The sequence below is a fragment of the Haliaeetus albicilla genome, chromosome 10 (assembly GCF_947461875.1).
Source record: "Haliaeetus albicilla chromosome 10, bHalAlb1.1, whole genome shotgun sequence".
In the NCBI taxonomy this organism is placed as follows: Eukaryota; Metazoa; Chordata; class Aves; order Accipitriformes; family Accipitridae; genus Haliaeetus; species Haliaeetus albicilla.
In genome coordinates this window covers 31,663,731-31,683,030 of record NC_091492.1, presented here as the reverse complement: position 1 = coordinate 31,683,030, position 19,300 = coordinate 31,663,731, and the positions used below count along the sequence as shown (strand labels likewise).

Here is a 19,300-nt window from a genome sequence, read left to right as displayed (position 1 = left end):
ACTGTTTCAGACAACCACCCAGGCCCTAAACTTGCACTACAGCATAATCACTACTTTGTTACTAAATACACACTTTTGCTTACCTGTGTAATTGATAACCATAGCTTTGCCAAACACAGAGGGAGAATACTTTGGGTTCGACAATTTGGTGTTCAGGTACAATCTAAAATTATTGTCATAGTCAACCTCTTTGTCACCCAGGACAATGAATGTTCGCCCCTGTGCAACTTTGATATTCTTCTCTAAGACATTGTCTATCACAGGATCAATATATTCATCAACACCATGCAACAAGAAAGGGCTTCCATACTTTATGGCCAGTTCTAGTTGTTTGAGGAAATCTGGGTCATTAAAGGAAGCCATCTGCAAGAGAATAATGGGAAGATACGAAAAGAGAACTGATATTCTATTTGCTGAACATTACTATTTTACATTAGTTGCCAGCAGTAATGACGTTTGCTCTTTGCTGCTTTTTGTCTTTCCTCTTACAGATGATATAAACTGCACTGGTACAAAACAGTAGAGGTGCTTTTTTTTCCTGATTAGTTGAGAATCATTTCCATTTGGAGAACTATTCTTCAAAGTTCCAGCTATGTCTCTGACTGTGGTAATGGTCCTACATGAAAACTCCATCCTGGAGCTGAGATAAAACACAATCTGCACCAGCCTTTTGGTTGTACTATTTCTGTATGTACTAAGGCTAGCCAAGATCCCAAACAAACCATCCGTGATATTCACAGTGATATTAACTATCTATTTTAGAGACACAATAGTCAACATGTTTGTCAGTACATAATTGGTTCCCCATTCAAGGTGACAGATATTTATGCAGCTTTTAAAACAACCAGTAAAGAGGTAAAATGATCATTTATCTTTACCCTCAGGTTATTTTTTTCTTCTTTCTTCTTAATCCAATGTAATGCCTGTTGTTGTGGGTCAATACAGAGTGGGAAGCGGCTTGCATATGTTGTCAAGATGCCATTCTGGATAGAGAGTTCATCTGGAGGCAATCCTTGGGAAACCCACCTGGGAACGGAATGGATCAAAGACCAGGCTGGGATGAAAACTTGATGGGAGAGCAGCACATTTCATTTGTCAGTAAAATTATGCAATTCATTAAGCACGCTATTAGACACACAAGGAAGCACATAGTGTATGTGTGTGAACAGTGTCAAAATTCAGACTGACTCATTGTCTGAGTAATTTGTAACTACACTACCCAAAACACTGACTGTTGCATTTGGTGAGTAATCCTACAGTAGTTGAAATATGGGCTGAGGCATGGGTTTAATTCCAAATTTATCGAAATCAATGAAAAGACTCCTGTTGGACTATGGGAACACATATTATAGATAACTCCTTAAAAAAATTTCCTAAAAAGGTATTATATGTGTCTAAGTTCAGTGAATGTCCCTGGAGTGCAAAGTAACAGTTTGTTAGAACAAATAGCCTCTGTTAACCAGAAGAAAAATGTCTCCTTGCCATCTTCGAGACATGAAAGTACAATGGGCTTTCTCTGGTATGGCTGTGCACCTCCACCCACGATGCCAATTCTATGCTACAAATACAGATCCAGACTCCCACGTCACAATTTCACATTCAGTAGTTACTGGGTTTCTTGACTGGACATACCTGCTAACCTCCACCTCATTGGTCAGGAGGCTTTCTAACCTAAATGGTTGACTGAGAGGAATCTCTCGTGAGACGATATCTTCTTGCCACACTTGATAAATCATTTCATTACGAAACTCCCAGTTGAATGCTCCTTCGTAGCTCAGAAAGGCAGCACAGAGTAGACAGTCTCCAAGCAACTTCACCTTTCGTATTTCATAGTCCTCTAATTCCTTTGTCCATCTGATAGAATTATAAGGGAATCCTGGGTCAGTCTGTACCAGGGAGATGGGGTTTATGTGCAGAATTTCCAGGTGTTGCTACTTTAGATGTAGGCTGAGACAGACCCCCAAATTTACAATCAGTTGTTCTCTCACTACTATGATGGCCACAGACACCAAGGTGATCTGAAATTTCTTCCTTTTAATCTCAGTTCACCTTATTCTTCTGCACTAAAAATTGCTGTTACTATTTTTCAAGAGCTAACAAATATTAGCTTAGAACGCATATTGGCTCTTCTCAGAAACAAATATCACAGGAAATGACGTTTCCAAAACTGTCTCTGTTTGACAGATTTTATCTCTGACACATGACCCTCTGATGTCAAAAATGTTCCTCTTCGAACCTAGACTTACCTCTTATTCTCAGAACTCAAGCCAAAGATGAGCTTGTCAGCAGCATCTAATCTTCTCTGCATAATCTCTGCTTCTTCTTGTAACTGTTGCTTTTCTTTTATTGCCTCTTGATACTTGTTCCCCAAAGCTTTAAGCTCATCCTGAATGGTAGCCAACTCTGCCTTTATCTTTTCCAGTTCCCGCTTACTTAAGTAATAGTTCCGTTCTAGCCTAGCCACCTACATTACATTATGAAGGAAACATAAAAGTATCAGAGGAAAGAAGGGCTATGGAGAGAAGCTTTAACTTCTCAGATTTCTTTTGTCTATTTCATGCATTTCAAAGTGTCCTGGTAATAAACAGTGTAAGCCAAAATAACTGGCACTGTTTCTTACCCACCCCTCCCCATCCCAGACATTTACATCATGGTCTGATACTGCAGTTCCAAACCAGATAAATCTCCTAGAGTTTTGTACCCACGAGGTATATTAAAGCATGTGAGCAGTCCTGCTGACATTGGAGGTCAGCAGAACTGTCATCCTGTGACAAAAATGGAGGTTTGTCTGCTTAATAACTATATTAAGGCCTTAAAAATAGTGAGACTCGTCATCTAGTGAATATACTTTCTCAGTATATCATAACCCTTTCTTGAAGAAAGTTTCCCAGCATCATATGTTGGACATTAGATTTCCTTTGGTAATACAGCTAACTTTACAGTCGTTCTAAAAAAAAGTTAATTGAAAGGTCTGTGCTTAAGGGATGGATATTGTGTACTACTGAGCTCTGCTCTGTCCAAATGCCATGTGTTTTGAAGTCTGTTTTCAGTAGACAGCTATAAACTGTGTTTTTCTAAGCATGCTACATTACAAAATTCCAACTGAACATCCCTCTCCCTTCAAGCACTGGCATGGATGGGAACCCATATCCCGGCATGACACAACAAACACAGCAATTTATAACCAAGTACCTGCCTCACTCCTACTGCAATAGTTCCCCTAAACACCTCTTTTTTGCACTTCAGAGAGGAGAAATGGGAAGTCTACAAAATTGTCAAGTGTTATTTTTTCTCATCAGGATCATGCTTCATCCTCTTCTGAGTTTGAATCCGCATGCTTTACCTTTTCTCTCTTCGGCTTGACTTCTTTAACTACATCACAGTAGCTCATCACTGCTTCAACAAACTTTAACATTCCCAGTCCTGCTCTGCTAACAAGTTCCATTTCACTCATGGTAGTATTAAGATTCTTTAACAGAGCTAAATGGGCAAACACAAAAATATTGCAAGTGAGTTGAATTACAGTGCAGAAATCCTCAGAGAAATAGCTTTCCCTACCAGCAATATCAAGCAATGCTGTGACAGACAATATGAAATATTTGTCAGAATATTAAAGAGACTCTGACTTTAAGATGAAGCTACTAGGCTGTAACACTACAAGCACAATATTGGTAGTGATTTCTGAAGTTCTTTCTCCATGAAGGGAGCGCATTCAGGAGTTGTTGAGGATCATGGTTGGTTTCCTCTGCAGCGGTCAGATGCAATTTTGTTCAAAGAGCCAAACTCCCTTATTAATGGAACTTCTCTGGATAACACCCTTGTCAGCATGTGCAAAGTTTGGCTCATAAGCTTTAGTTATAGCTTATCTTCTTTCCACTCTGTATATATCACATTTTAATTGCCACCACATGGGTGAGGTCATAATTCTACTAAGTAGCTAAAAGCAGACAGCAGGCCTGTGCAGTTATCCTGTTAGTTTCTTGTCTACTCTAACCCAGAGTGTGTAAGACCCTAGCTAAGGTATAAACTGGATGTAACACATAGCAGAAGGTCTTTGAACTCTGAAAAATCTAGTCATCCCAACAGTGCAACATCTGCAGCACTGCGGACAGTGCTGTCCCTTTGCACAAAGTGAATACCACCCTCCCAAACAACACTGGCAGGATTGCCACTGGCATGGCTAATCACATTAACAAGATCCTACGTTCATTCCAAGTATACAGATCAGTAATTTACCTCGGACAGACTTCACTTGGCTCTGAGTAATTCCATCAAAATCTATCTCCATCAGGGATCGCAGGAAATTTGCCTCAGACATCATTCCTTTGGCTGTCTTCCAGTTTAACTCTTTGTAACCTCTCATTATAAGAACACATTCCAAAACAGCCTGCACCTGCTTAGGGGGCTTTGCAAAGGATCTAGAAAACAGGTGAAGGAGACAGTGGAGGAGAAAAAGGAGGAGACAAAGCACATGATGCCAGACACGGGTACTTCCCATTAAGAGAGTCATTGAACACAACAAGAGCTAGTAGTACATAAGACATCCTACACAAAGTGAAAAAGATAACCCAGGCCAGACAAGAAATTATTAAATAGTCAAAAGCTCAAAACCAATTTTTGTATTCAGACAATTTTATCAATATAATACTATAGGATTTCGACAGTGGAAGGCCTAAAATCCTGACCCATGATATTCTTCCCTAGGGCAGTGAAGCAGCTGTCCATTGGGACAAGCAGTACAGGAAGAATCCAGAAATCTACGAGAGAAAGGAAACTAAATAAGTGTGGCAGGGAAGGGACAGCTGTTGCTATTTCGGGGAGAGCCAAGGACTGGATGTGCTTTTATATCTTTCCCCAAATACAAGATGTATTATAAAAACACAGGGAGAAGTTAATTCAGCAGAGAAATACATTTTCATGCTATCAAAGCATCCCTGATAAATAACTCGTATGTGTTCCTGTTCACATAGAATAAAACAGAGGAGGAATGAAGGGCTTTGGACAGCCACTGCTCAGGCAAAAACCATAGCAGTTTCTAGTGCATCAGACACAGGGTAGAGAAATATGGGGAACACATTAAACAAGGGACTGAAAAAACAGGCTTGAGGGGAAGTACTGAGCTAGGAATCAGGGGATTTTGTTGCAACCTCTGTACCTGGGTGACTGATGTCCTGACCTTCACTCACACACATGCAGGTGAGAAAGGTGAGGCTAAGGCTCAGACCCTGCAAACAAGGGTCTTTCAGTGAATTTCCAAGAGTTTATGCTACTGTACATCCAAATGAGTCACCTGATCTCAGTAACATCAGACTTGTCAAGCTTCTGAAGCTCCAGTTTGGCAGCTTCTAAAATAGGCATGACTTCAGCCAAAGCTGTCTCAGCAGCTGCCTTCTCCATAGCAATAATCTTATTCTGTTCCTGTATCTCCACAGCTTTTTCTTCAGCCAGTTTTTTCTTCTCCTCAGCTAGGAATTGTAAAGGCAGGACCATAAATGGATCATTCAAATTTGTATACAGAACATATACCGATATAGATTTGCTCTTGGCTGACAATCAGAAATTACCATCAACTCAGTACCTTTATGTTGCCAATGTTTACAGTTCCATCACCAGGTTAGGAACACTGTTAGTGTTCCACAAAACAGCACACATAATCTCTTTTCCTCCCATGCTTCCCTCTGTTTTTCCTCTAATAGTAATTTTCTGAATCAGAAGGTCCCTTTCTTGCTAATGCCTCTTTCCCACGTTATGCCCTACACCTTGGAAAGGGAAGACAAGGGCAGGTGAACACAGTATTGAGTTGTGTGAAGTACTGTAGGTCAAATATATAGCAAAGGTGGCAATCTGGGCAAGATAGGGGACCTACTCTTCTAGCATGACATCATTAGATCAGCACAGATGGAACAAGAGAGTTACCTCTAGAAGCAGCTGGAGCTCTTAGAAGGTCTTCCAACCTAACACAACTATGTGAGCCTTGCTTAGCCTGTGGGACACTTCAGTAGTTGTAAACTACCTACCTACTTCTGTGTTTGCTGAAATCTCTCGTAACAAAGCCTCACAAGCAGCTGATTTTTCTGCTAGCACAACCTTTTGCTCAGCAAGTTTCTTGTTCAGCTCAACCAGCTGTATACTAGCTTCCTTCAGTTTAACTAAGCCCCCATCCAACCGTTTACATTGTGCTAGGTAGAAAAAAAGGGAGAAATGTTAGTGATTCATTGATTGTGTACTATCACACAGCAGGTAAATATCCTTATAAGTGCACTTTGCAGCAAGGCAACCTCGGCTATGAAAGGAAAAGGACTGTGAGAGATTTTTCCTTTCCTAAGCCTCCCACCCAAGATGGTGTTAATGTCACTTGAGCTGCCACATAGTGGCCCTGTGCCACAACTTGCTTTCCATATTACATTGTTCATGTTTTATTCTCTTTACATATTTCGGTGCCCACTGAAGTATGAATACGAATTGCTGCCTGAGGCAGAATGTCAAACCTCGAGCTAGGCTGAGCTGGTATTAGATGTAATCAGACTCTTCCCCAAGCAAAAGATTGTCTGGTTTGGAGATTTTGGCTCAGGTTCATGCACAAAAGAATTTGAGGAGAGCCCACCATTTGACAGACAGACCGAACATTCACATGTGGCCAGGATATTGGTCCAATGTCAAAACCAGACGCCAGCACAGCATTTGAGATAGTACTGATAAAATGTTTTTTGCATTATGTGGGTAATATGTGGGATTCTTACCACAACTTTTTTTTCTTTTAAAAATATTTAAATCACTTTTTAATAAGTAAAAAACATCTACATAGCCTTACCTAAAATGAACTCGTTTTTCTCCTCCAGCAATTTTGAGTAAGTATGGATAAAATCAAGGTAATTCTTTGGTGTAACATGGTTTCTACGTCTCAGTTTCTGCAGAAACCTCTTGCTGAAATCCCCTACAGATTCATGCACCATGACCATGTGCTCAATCACTGACTTGGAGTTCTCTGATGGGATGCGTGTGCTATTTCCTAAAATTGGGCAGAAGAAATGACAAATTCAAAGGTTTCAGGTTTTTTTAAGAGTATGCCAGTTACCATCTTGCTTACGTACATCTAAGCCAGGCACAAAAAAAGTCTGCTTTCTGGGGCAAAAAGCAAGATGGTGTGCATGCCACATTGTCCGCAGAGTTGGGAACTTGAATTTCAGCAATTTTTTAAATCTATTTGAGTAAGAAACTTCCATCCAAAAACATTTTTTGACTGGGATTTTTGCATAAACCATTTAGGCTCAGGGTAAAAAGCACAATGGGAAATCAAATTAGACATCTATAGTAACTGCAAAGTAAAGAATATATTTCTTAGGCTATCCCAAGGGTTAATGGGTTAAAATACTGACTTTTTACATACCGACAAAGGATTGTGCAACAGCATACAAGGCCTGGGGGGGCCAGGGCAAGAACCAGTCAATACCAGTGTTGTTGACAAGACCTTAAAATAAAAGGATAGTGTTATCTGAAAAATTCCTTTGTAAAACTAGACCCTAACCTGCCAGGCAGTCCCATGCTTAACTTTATTTGCATCAAGAATCTGCAGGATCTGTCTTATTTGACTCCTGTTTAGCAACAAAATTTACCACAAAGTCAGTATTTCCATTTTGATAGTAAACAATCAACTTTGCACCTGTGCCCTGTTAACCCCATTGTACTATCCTTTAGGCTGTACCATTCTACAGCATGCAATCAAGAGCTGCAACAAGGTATTTTAATGCCTGGATTAGGATTCCCACCCATAACTATCTTTCACATGTCTCTTCAGTCTCCCAGGACTCCTTTCAGCCACATGCTGAAGCACAGGGCTCACCAGGCTCAGGTGTTTTTTCTCTCAATGGGTGTCCCTCTCACCATGCCCTTTTTTTGTCTTTGGGTACAAAAATGTTTCTCTTAGCACCGTCCTAGTTTCATAATGATTTAATACCAGACATTCTTCTGTAAACTACAGAAGAGAGGCTGCAGACATAGGCAGTATATTTCCAGTTCAGTGAGGATGACCAATTGATTTCTAGCTGTTCGGCTGGAAAATGAACTGATCTGGTAAATGCTAATCAATAATACTCACTGATACGTGGTAATTAACTGGAAAAAAAAATATCATGCACTCCAGATCCTTAATCATGAAACCTGCTCTGCTTAGCTTTAGCTGCCAGACATCTCTGAGTATCCACTGGAGATTTTCTCTTGCCTGCAAACCTGTATTTTGCAGGGAAGGGACTAAGCAGTGTGTACAGTTGATACCTGGGAAATTTCTGCACCACGTTCTCAGACTTTCACCAACTGGGGACATTCCCAGGACAATGTGAAGGTTACTTGCACATTTGTTTACAAAATATTGCCAGACACTCTCTTTAGCTGGGTTCATGCCAGCTTTAGTAGCTTCATCTCCGATCTGACTTAGTATGGTGTCTTTTTCATCATCTGGAAAAAGGGCTGGCACCATTCCTGTAACATAAGGACAGAAGAATGCTAGTGAGAACAACCAGTAAGAGAAAACCATATGGCTGGGGATATGGCAGATGAGAAACCAGAGTCACAAATTTTAAACCTAGTTCTGCAAAAATGATTCTGGGTAGTTTTGAATGAACCTATTAATCTCTCTATGCTTCTCCTCCTCTTCCCCAGCCCCCATGGAAAATAGAGAGGGAGTACTTAGGATGATGCAAGGGGATTTAGAGGAATGATTAATTCTTTTTTTGGGGGGGGGCTTCAGCAACACATACAAAATGTCACAAGAACATGAAGTGCTTTTAAATCTGCAAAGAAAATATTCATTAGTGTCTACAAACCATTAGTTCACATTTTCATTCTCTCAATCACATGGCAAATATTGCATAAGTTACCTAATGACAGCCATAAGCAGACCAGGAACAGGGAAAACTAGACCAAAGAAAGGGATAAGATTTAACACATCTGATTTCAAATCAGACTGTGTAGGAACTTCTATAAGAAAGGGTGGTCACACAGTGCCAGCTGCTGCTCATTTTCAGCTGCTGCATACACTGAAAGATACTAAACTATATTTTAGGACATACATATATAAGCAGTTGCTGCAGTTCAGGTGAATGCTATTCAAAGGCCAATGGGACAAAAGATGGGTTTGTGGCCAAATGCAGCTGAAGTTATACCTCAGTCTTGGAAGAAATCTGAGACCCCCGCAACATCACAATCAGCATGAATTAAGCCTATATCCTTCCCAGACACATATAAATGACTGTAAGAAGATGCCAAAAAGCCATTATTAAGCCCAAGATCATTTCATGTAGTCCTGAAAGGTTTAACTAACTAAAGCAGCAAAGGACACAGGGTGAAACAGTAATAGCTGTATCAAGGGTACAGTTGAGATTATGAGTCACAAATAGATACTGATTGGGAGTAATTGAGGCTGCCTGTGCCACCTGAAGTTAACATGTTGTTGATGAGTTCAAGGAAACTCTCTTCTGCTACATGGGCATCTGTAAACAAGAAGACCATTGACTTGTTCTCAATACCCAGCTTCAGGTACAAATTTTTCAAATCTTCTCGGAAATTATTTTCTCCGTATCCTCGACTCAAGATGATCTCAAATACCTAAGGATGCAAACATATACTGAGAAGACACAGATGGACCCAAGACATGATGCTAAGTATGAATTTCAGTTAGACTGGATCAAGGGTTTTGGTTTGGCCCCTATCATCAGTAAATGTGTAAGTATCAAAAAAATTATGCACTACATTCTTTTTAAAAATTACATTTGTACAACCCTGCAGGATTGCACTGTCAAAATTGCTTTGTGTTTTTCCTCCTTTTTCTTCCCTTTCCAGCCTCTGTAAGAGACTAAAAGTACCTTTAAGAGAAGAACATTTCCTATCTGAAATATTACAGTATCAATCACAACAAAGTTCCTCAAGCAGCATTGGAATGCTGCTATAATACAGATAAGTAACAAAAGCAGTAGTTAGGGACTATTAGTTGTTCTATGCCAAACCTATCCTTGTTCTCTGTCCCCAGTGCCAAAACCCAGATTCAGGCACTGAACAGCTTCCTGCCCAGATCACCCACAGTCATCATCTTAGACCTCCTGGCAATCACCTCATCCTGGTTTTCTCCCCACAGGGAAGAGATGCCAGCCTGATCTTATCTTGACTGAAGTGAGTTCCACCCACCCACATCCACCCTGCCAAATTTAATCCTGACCACAATATTGCTTTCCTTGTCTTCTTTCACTGCAAAGATGCAGGGTCACTAACCTCATATCTAGCTGTATAGGCAGCCAGTCTCGTTAGAGACTGCTTTCCTGAGCCTCCCACTCCTATAAGCAGGGCATGCCCATGATCCATCCGTATGATGCGATGTACATGGATTAAGTGCTCCAAAGCATCATCAAAAAGAACCAGGTTCATTTTAGTATTAACTTCATTATATTCCTCCAAAATTTCCTGAGAGAAAGGTGGACAGAATGTTACTAGGAGACCAATGAAACAATTAATAAAATAACAACCTATTTAGCAGCATTATTCCTTTCCCCTCCCTCAGGGAAAATAAACTGTTGGAAAAAACCGCCAACTCTGTAGCTGATCCTCAATTTTCATTACTGCAGACCCCAAATGGGTAACAGTGCACATCATAAAATTCTATGTGCGCGCAGAAAGAGAACAGATTTCCTACAGTTTGAGGCAGGCTACTGCCCATTCCTCTGACAGAGTCAGAATCAGGCACAGTTCCAAGCTGATGCACACTACCTGAAAGAGAGCTTTTGCTGCATCATAGTCTTGGATATCTTCATAAATACGAGGTTCTCCTTCACTCAGTGCCATTCTGAAATCTCCAAAAAGAATAGGATCCCTCATGGCCTGCTCCAAGTCATCTCTGAAATTCTCTTCAATCAGGTTTTTTATATGACCTTGTACCTTCAAGGATATGAAATGAGTCAGGCAACACAACAAAGCAGACAATTCTAAATCCAGTAACACTTAGAAGGGTGATAATACAGATTCTTGCTGAAATACTGACTGATTTCAAGGGGATACTTATGTCACTAGAAGATCCAAAGACCACAGCCTCCTATTGTGCTCTATGTATGATCTATAATGACCTAATAGGCAGTTCAAGAACCATTCAAGCCAATGGACTGCAGAAGTTTAAGACAGAAAAGGATAAGACTGTTAAAAAAAATACCTTTTCATATATTGGTGTAAATATTATATTAATAAACCTTCCTCCTCAGCATTCATAGATGTCTTACCACTAAGATTTCTGACGAATCTTTTAAGTCTGAATGAATGTACAAATACAGAAAAGTTGCGATACGATTATTCTGAGTTGTGAAAATGGAGCTGGAAATGTATCTTTGTTTATCAGAGGAGAAAGTTTTAAGCAGAAAAATCTGAAGGCATCTTAATCTACCTCTTTTCATCTAAGCAAGTTGCTTCGCAAGTTGCTTATATGTAAGTAAACTTTACCCCAATTCCTCCCCTAATCTCAAGGTGTAAAACTGGCATCACTCTCTTGTGTTTTAAGATATAATTTGCAGCATTTTCCAGTTTGCATAACAGAAAAAACTGAATCCATTGTTTAAGGACTCAGCTCTCATCCTTCTTTTTCCTACTTGACTGTATAGTCACATTCTGATACAATCTTTCCTAAAGGAAAATACTGACTTGAAGTGATTTCCTGAGTTTTCCCCTGCACTGCTCTCACACTTTGTCACCTGTGCCACTGCTAACCAATTTTCCTGGACAGGCAAACCGAGTGACACTTTCCATTCCTTCAGCAGACCTGCTCACTTAGTCTGCCATAGTCACTTTATTTTAGAAAAGAAAACTCCATGGGACATGATTTAAATTAACAGAGTAATGCAGAGGTTAGACAAGTCTGCAGTCTGTCTGCAAGACCTGAGTGCAACAGTTGGTAATGTTGCTGTTACAAATTAGTTGCCATAGTTATAGTCAGTGACTACTAAAAATTGAAAGAAATTACTCACCAATGCTTTGTCTGCTTCATTAATCAGCCTGTCATGGAAAACCCTCAGGCACTCATTTCTCCAAACTCTCACCATCTGGGTCACTGTTTGAAACCTGAATTAAACATTGAAATATCAGACTGCACCAAATGAGCTGCCATGATTCTTAAGGCCATATGGTTAATAACACTGACCAAATTCTAGATTGACTTTTTTTTACTCTTTTGGGGTTTTTTCTTTTCATAGTAACTGATTTGCTTGAATTTTTACCCCTGGATATCTTATTTAAGAAAGACTAATGCATTAGTGTTTGTCATCAAGAGTAAGATCAGTTTACGATGTTCCTGAACATTTTCTCATTCTGGTGAAGATTTAATGAAAAAATGACCAAATGTGACTGATTTCATGTACCAAATTACATCATCCTCACCTAGATTCATCCACTATAAATAGGTGTAGGACCGCTGAAGACAATTTTTCTATTCTTACCTCTCTGGAGTTGTAAGAACAAGTCCATTATAGACCCTGGAAAGATCCCGCAGGTTAAAAATGTAATGGAACTTGGAAGGAGTAGGGGGTAGGTCACAAATAATCCTTTTATAAAGCTCCAAAGTACACACAGTAATCTTGTCAGAGATGGTTGATATAGACTCATTAAACATCTGCAAACATGAGAAAGAAGTGTTTTCATGAGACTGCCCAGAGAGAACTCAGTGCTATTAAACATACTCTGCTTTCCAGGTTTTTTTGTATATTTCAAATAACTGAGGACAAACATTTTCAGAAATTCATATTCCTCCATAGTATGAACATTGTGCAGTTAAATGTTTTGGGCAGGCCCCAGCTTCACTCCTGAGCTTGCACAGTGCTGAAGATAACATCAAACTCCATGACTAGAATTTCCACAGCACTTCTATAGCAGAAAAGATAAACTAATGTTCCAGGTTACTGGCTAGTAATACAATCTACTGCATTATATTAAATTTTTCAGTGTCATTCAGGAAAGACTTTGCTGACCTTTGGGTATTTGGTTACAGGAACTATAACCAAATCATTCACAGGTTTCAACCTATGAAAAGCACCAGGTTTATAAATTATCTGCTGACTGGAATGTTTACACATTACTCAAGAATTTATCAAAACTGTGTAACCCAATGAGAAAGAGAAGAGGAAGGGAAAGGTTTGCACGAGGTTCTAAATATAAGAAAGCCTGATAACAGAAGATTTCAGGTGTTGTGATAACACAGAAATAAATGTCTATTTAAAAATAATAAACCTGTTGAGCAATCCTTTAAAAACAGTGAAATTACCGCAGTGTGGCCTTTCAGGATGGAGGCATAGATCAAATTCAGTGATTGCTCAGAAGGAAAAGGTATGTTAAAAACACTGAAGAGTGAGATGAACCTAGGGTCAACTTCATTCCGACCTCCTCCAGCTTTCCCCATGGCAGCAATAAAATCCAGGTCTCGAAGAAGTTTACAGTTCATCTCCTTACCGCGGTTGTACAAGAAACCTTTTTCTAGCAGCAGCTTCAACAGGGCAATGGGTTGCTGTGTGCCATACTCATCAACCTTCGTAATACAAAAGAGTCAAGATATTTAGAGCACAGTATATCAGCATGCTAATTACTGCTATAAATGTGGAAATATTGTGCTCCATACTCAGGCGAACATTATAAGGAGTTTGTAAAGCTCTAGCACCAATTGTGAACATTCATTCCAATGTCTCCTATGGGAAAAGCATCTCTTCTCTGAGATAAACTAAATGCATACATACTCTTTTGCCCCATTTGTAAAGAGAAGGGGAGGGTTTCTACAATACACAACCTGCAGGCAATATCAGGCCACATAAACATAATTTTAATGGCATAAAGAAGTGATCCAACAGCATCTTTTATATATAGGATAAATACCGTAACAGACAGAAACACACCTTACTGCACACAAGTCCAATGCTTCTGAAGATCCTAAGCTGAAATCCAGTTATGTACTTACTATGAATCTCCTTGACTTGTGATTCATTGGATCTGTGTATGAAGGGACCACACCAGTGCCACCCCAAATGTTTCTATACTACCTTGCAAACTATTGGCAGCTTACCCTTGGCATATTCATATCATCCATAAAAACAATGAGACGTTTTCCCATAGGAGGGCCATAAGTGTCTTTAGTTCGTTTCTCTACATTTGTCTCTAGGTTTCTCTGAATGTCCATTGATGTTGTACGAGAAGAAAAGTTAATCACTAGCAGCAGCTGCAAAGGGGAGGAAATGGATAGGAATGGATTTTTACCTGTTCTTTTTTTTAACTAGAGCATTCAAAAAATATTCTTTATATTAGACTGTCAGACATACAGGAAACACTTCTCTGGCCCATTTTTTCACTTGAATTACTGATGACAAAGAAAAGTAATCCCATTCTTAGCACTTCGATAATACATATTTACTTCATAAAATTGAATCTGTATATGGTAGAACAAACCAAAACATCTTTGATCCTGAAGGATTCTCAGACCATTCACACACGTTGGGTCTGCAGCTTGCAGTCACATTACTAAAGTCAATATTGCTACCCACAGACTCAGGCTTCACAATGCAAATTTAACACAAGGACAAAGAATGAAAATGCAGCTTTACAAACAAGGCAAAATGCCTCATACATACATTAAGGTCTTTGTCCAGATTGTTTAGGAAGTTTTGTGTAGTTGCTGTTTTAGATGTACCCGATTCACCTACAAGAACAACTGGGCATTTTATTTTTACCATCTGTTCTAGCAACCAAGTAGTGCGTGTTGTATCCACTGTAGGCACTGAAAAAGATCATGAATATGATAGCAGGTTAAATTAAAATGCAGTACAGCTGGGGGATTTATATTTATAGAATAGTGCTGGATCAAACTCTCAAGGTATTAACATGCAGTTGCACAAAGACATAACCTGAAATATCAACTCACTAACAATGTTGAAAGAAAAATTTAATTGCTCAACTGTCTCTTTTCAGGTTTTATCATTGGTATCTTTTCTCCTGTAGATACATTAAAAAAGAAGTTATCTTCCATATAGGAGAGTCATGGACTGGTTAAGCTCCATTTAATCCTTATTTCAAGGATATAATCAGGATTTATTTGGATGAGAAGCATTTTCCCAGAACTCTACAAAGATTAATTTTTTTCTATGTCAATAGCCTGCCATTAGGAGCAACTTTAGAGATCATATAATTATCTCTTGTGTCAATGAAGTTAACCTGTGCTTGCTGAAGTATTACTATAAAGTAACCTGGCTTAATTTGTCCTTAACTATGAAAAGCACCTGTCACCATTATACAGTGCTTGAAGTAACAACCAATAATGGCCTTAAGAATGTAATTTTTATTGACCAAGTACCTGAACCATGAAGCTGACATTTTTCCTCGAGTTTCTGGTAGAGCAGACTGTGAATCTTCTGCTATTCTGGCTTATAAAAGGCATTGTTAGCTCCTAGTAAGCCTTATTATCTGAAACAAGCTTTCATCCTTTCCACATTTCTTTATTACACAGTCCTGTAAATATCAACTCTAATCCTGCTAAACTACTATGACAAGAACATTAAAGAAATTGATTTGTGCCATCACAAGAAACTGAACCTGAGTGGATGACCTTCAGTACAGAAAAACAACAACTCATGTTAAGTGCCATGCACTCAGTGGTGGCACATTATAAATTAAAGGCATATCATCACTGTATTTTATCTTACACTCACCTAGAATGTCAAGAAATTTCACTTGAGGCTTATGGATATATTCAGGAACAAGTTTCATCCAAGGTACCCACTTTTTTTGAAATCCATCAAAATGAAAGTCATACAAAGTTGGCAGCTGACCTGCAAACCATTAAGCAACTGGAGGTTTTCTAGGACACTGAAATATTTCATAAGAAAATAATCTGATTGAAGTAAAAGGGAAGGGTAAGATTCTGGACAAAGTTCGGCAACACTGTGTTCTGCTTAATTGTCATTTAACCCAGTAAGACATCAATCAAAATTCTCCTAGTCCAGCACTTGGATCACACTACTGCTTTTTAAGCACCTTCCACTGGCTTTCCTTTCACATTTTATTTTTACTTTCACTGTTTATCTCTTCAGCTTGGCATAGAAAAGTACTGTTCTGTGAGGACAGACCAGTAGCTGAGAGTCATCTAACATCAGTATCTCTACGTGGTTTTCAGTACCAGTCCTTCAGAGAGCATATTCTGCAGCCAGGATAGCTAGTTGGAAGGAAGAACAATGTTCTGCCTTCGTGGAAACTAACACTTTTCTAACACAATCAATGGGATTCAGACTAAATTATGACAAGATCCTACCTGGCAGCTCCCCTGGCTTAGCCAGGATGTTGTCATCATAAACAGTAGACATGCAGGAAAGACGTTTAACATTTTCATCAAATTTAATTCTCCCAGCTTCAAGAAGAGCAGCGCCTAAGGAGGAATACAAAGCTTCCAAGAAGAAACACTCCAGAACATCAGGATCATCAGGCTGTACCACAACTAGAGCTTCCAGCATCACAGTCAACTGCACCACCTGTGGTAAAACAAGACAAAACTGTAAATAGAATTGCCATTCAGATGCATAAAAACTCTTAATATGTTTTCAGCTCTTCGAGTGTTTGCTGATCTTTTGTCCTTACAGGTGTATCTACTGATATGCGTTTAATGACAGGAGAAGAGCATTGCTAGGAACAGACTGTGTCTTTTGTCTTTCGGTGCTCATCCCTAGCAAACTGACCCTTCAGCACCAACTCTACTCCTGTGCATTCTTTGGGGAGTTTTTACTCTCTCCATCGTTCCATTTCTCTTTTTAGATAAATTTTTTCAACCTTTATCTCTATTTCTTACCATATTTAAATCTGTTTGAGGAACAATGGTCTTCAGCCTTTCTCCATGTCTGCCATTCACAATTCCCTCTACAATCATATCAATAAGGCAGGGCACATATTTTTGAAAGAGACGATTCAATTCAATTCTCTCTTGCTGAGGAATGAAAAAGACAATAATTCAGCACACAGAAACCTGGAAAGCCAATTTTTGACAGCAGAGCTTCCCATCAATACCTGGCTGACCAAGTATGATTGTTCTTGAAGGAATCACTTCTACCAAAGACAGGGTACACTCACAGGAAGAAATGTGACACTGTTGTATGGACTGGGTTTTCAGCAGGTGAGGATCTGCATTCAGCAGGTGCTAGCAACTAAGTTGTCTTACTCCAACTCCCTGTGGACTTGAGTTTTTAATCTAAATTGTACAAAACAAGGACCTAAGCAATCTCACTGTTAAATCTTTGGAGATCAGGTAAAATGATTTCTTGGTTCTTCACGTCTCAGAAACAACCAGAAGTTAGAAAAGCTGGGAACTCTTTTTAGTCCTCTACTGCAAGCCTAGTGATTAGATCTGTTGTCAGAAAATCAGACTGCCTTTACAAAGTAGGGGGTTTTTTACAGCTGTCTACGGTTCAGTATACTCTCTGAACAAGTGCAGAAATTCCCACCTCATTTCCTCTTTCTTGGATCCACTTCTGCCAGTAGGGCTTATATTTCAGATTTTTAGGATCTACAAAGACCATTCCACAGCGGGATACAGTGGCAGGAGATGCATACTGTAAGTCACCAACCTATAAAATAATCACACAAGATAATCATACACTTAAACAAAGAACAGCCACAGTAACTGCTTTTCAGGCTTTGTAGACCCATCTGTATCTAAACTTTCCCATTTTTTAACAGTACAGTCATTACTTACCTCAAACAACAAAGCACAGTGCGACTGAAGTCTAATCCGCTCCCCATTTGCCAAGGTCAATAACTTGTTGTCATCCATGACAGAATTCATGTTTTCAACCCAGAGAGCATCCACATCTCCATCAAACAGTATGTACCTGTGGATACAGGAGCCAAGGGGCACTGACTAATCTCTGATTTTACTAACGTATTTCAGAATTCAGATGGGCCATCAATGGCATCAATGTCAGGCCAGGTGTTTTGAAGCCTCCTATTCATTTTTTATAATTCCAAAGTTTCCATCCATCTCACTGAGGCTAGAAACTCACAGAAGACAGAAAGACCCCTAGACACTTTCTATTTATTTAGCATTTGTTTTTTAAACAGTGCAGTATCAAATATTAAAAAAAAAATGGATGTAAAACTCAGTATCTAAAAATCATCACAATGATTTCTAGCTGTCTACCTTCGCTCTTTCTTGTCAGTAGGCCTGTTGATGTCTCGAAAAATGTTTGACAGGACTCCATCTGTCCAGTCTCGTGTGGTAGGGTCAAGGATCCCATAAAGCTCAATCACACTCATAGCTTTAGGGTTCAGTGTGTAAAGCTTTGTCAATAATCCCAGCCTAAAGATACAGCAAGAAAAGCAATATTAAAATGACACAATACCATCTCATGTTAACCCAAGCAAATATTATGATCAGCTATTGATCCTGTCATGACTACACAAGGCTGAATAATGCAGTCTATGCCATTTTACAACCTGATTTCCATGCATCAAATTCTATACTCACTTATTTTGGGCCTGGCACAAAGCATTAATGACAACTGACTTGCCACCTCCAGTAGGTCCAACTACCATTGTAGTGTGACGAGTTAGCATTGTCTCATACATCTGAACTACTTTATCCACCTGAAAAATAAATATTGATTCCATAGACTGCTGTCCGTAATTCTTCTATGGACAAGATCAGCAGCTGGTCTATATCAGCTAAGCTTTCCTGGAGCCACTCTAGACTGCAGCAATGCATATCCAGCCTAATGTTTACAACAAAAACTCAAGCAATTAACATTTTTTATACCTGGACTGGTAAAACAATATAACCCCCTTCTTCCAGCACTTGTTCTACAGCATCATTAAAGTTAGGGTAGCGGACACGAGGGCAATCCAGGCCAGGAAACAGGTCAGAGATTAAGCCAAGGAAGAGAGGTACATCTTCAAACACAAATTTAGGAAGATTCATGTCTCGTAGAGCTCTCATCAGCACAACTTCCTAGACAAAACATAGCAGAATCAATCTTTACCAAATAGCTAACCAATTATCTAATATGTAGTAATTATTTCAAACATCTCTAAAAACTATTGCCTGATTACTTCAGTGCAGCTTTGAGAGTTTTCTTGGCATCAGTTACTAGTGGAAACAAAGGTTACTTATAAGGATTAAGCAGACCAATAGCTGAGAATAATACACTGCCTTTTTCTACCATGTTAACCAAATGCCAAATGGCTGGAGTGGCCCACACCACAGCTTCCCTGATTTGATCGTAAAATAACCAACTGTTTTACGAACATACCCAAGTTCTGT

General features: G+C 39.3%; 1 protein-coding gene across 1 annotated transcript in view; it reads right to left on the bottom strand.

Annotated features, from left to right (window-relative positions):
- The window catches only part of DNAH10 (dynein axonemal heavy chain 10), a 57,341-nt gene that overhangs the window by 11,898 nt on the left and 26,143 nt on the right, over positions 1–19,300 (bottom strand). Inside the window, exons 36-62 of the mRNA XM_069794854.1 lie at positions 18,797–18,988; positions 18,509–18,627; positions 18,182–18,340; positions 17,738–17,873; positions 17,487–17,609; positions 16,838–16,972; positions 16,307–16,523; positions 15,708–15,827; positions 14,634–14,779; positions 14,072–14,224; positions 13,283–13,543; positions 12,462–12,634; positions 11,994–12,087; positions 10,753–10,920; positions 10,261–10,449; positions 9,429–9,600; positions 8,272–8,475; positions 7,388–7,468; positions 6,812–7,009; positions 6,018–6,179; positions 5,291–5,465; positions 4,237–4,418; positions 3,344–3,480; positions 2,247–2,464; positions 1,633–1,854; positions 879–1,026; positions 84–363 (exon numbers count right to left, since the gene is read on the bottom strand). Of these exons, the coding sequence (XP_069650955.1) occupies positions 84–363; positions 879–1,026; positions 1,633–1,854; positions 2,247–2,464; positions 3,344–3,480; positions 4,237–4,418; positions 5,291–5,465; positions 6,018–6,179; positions 6,812–7,009; positions 7,388–7,468; positions 8,272–8,475; positions 9,429–9,600; positions 10,261–10,449; positions 10,753–10,920; positions 11,994–12,087; positions 12,462–12,634; positions 13,283–13,543; positions 14,072–14,224; positions 14,634–14,779; positions 15,708–15,827; positions 16,307–16,523; positions 16,838–16,972; positions 17,487–17,609; positions 17,738–17,873; positions 18,182–18,340; positions 18,509–18,627; positions 18,797–18,988 (4,564 nt within the window). The remainder of the gene's footprint in view (positions 1–83; positions 364–878; positions 1,027–1,632; positions 1,855–2,246; positions 2,465–3,343; positions 3,481–4,236; positions 4,419–5,290; positions 5,466–6,017; positions 6,180–6,811; positions 7,010–7,387; positions 7,469–8,271; positions 8,476–9,428; positions 9,601–10,260; positions 10,450–10,752; positions 10,921–11,993; positions 12,088–12,461; positions 12,635–13,282; positions 13,544–14,071; positions 14,225–14,633; positions 14,780–15,707; positions 15,828–16,306; positions 16,524–16,837; positions 16,973–17,486; positions 17,610–17,737; positions 17,874–18,181; positions 18,341–18,508; positions 18,628–18,796; positions 18,989–19,300) is intronic.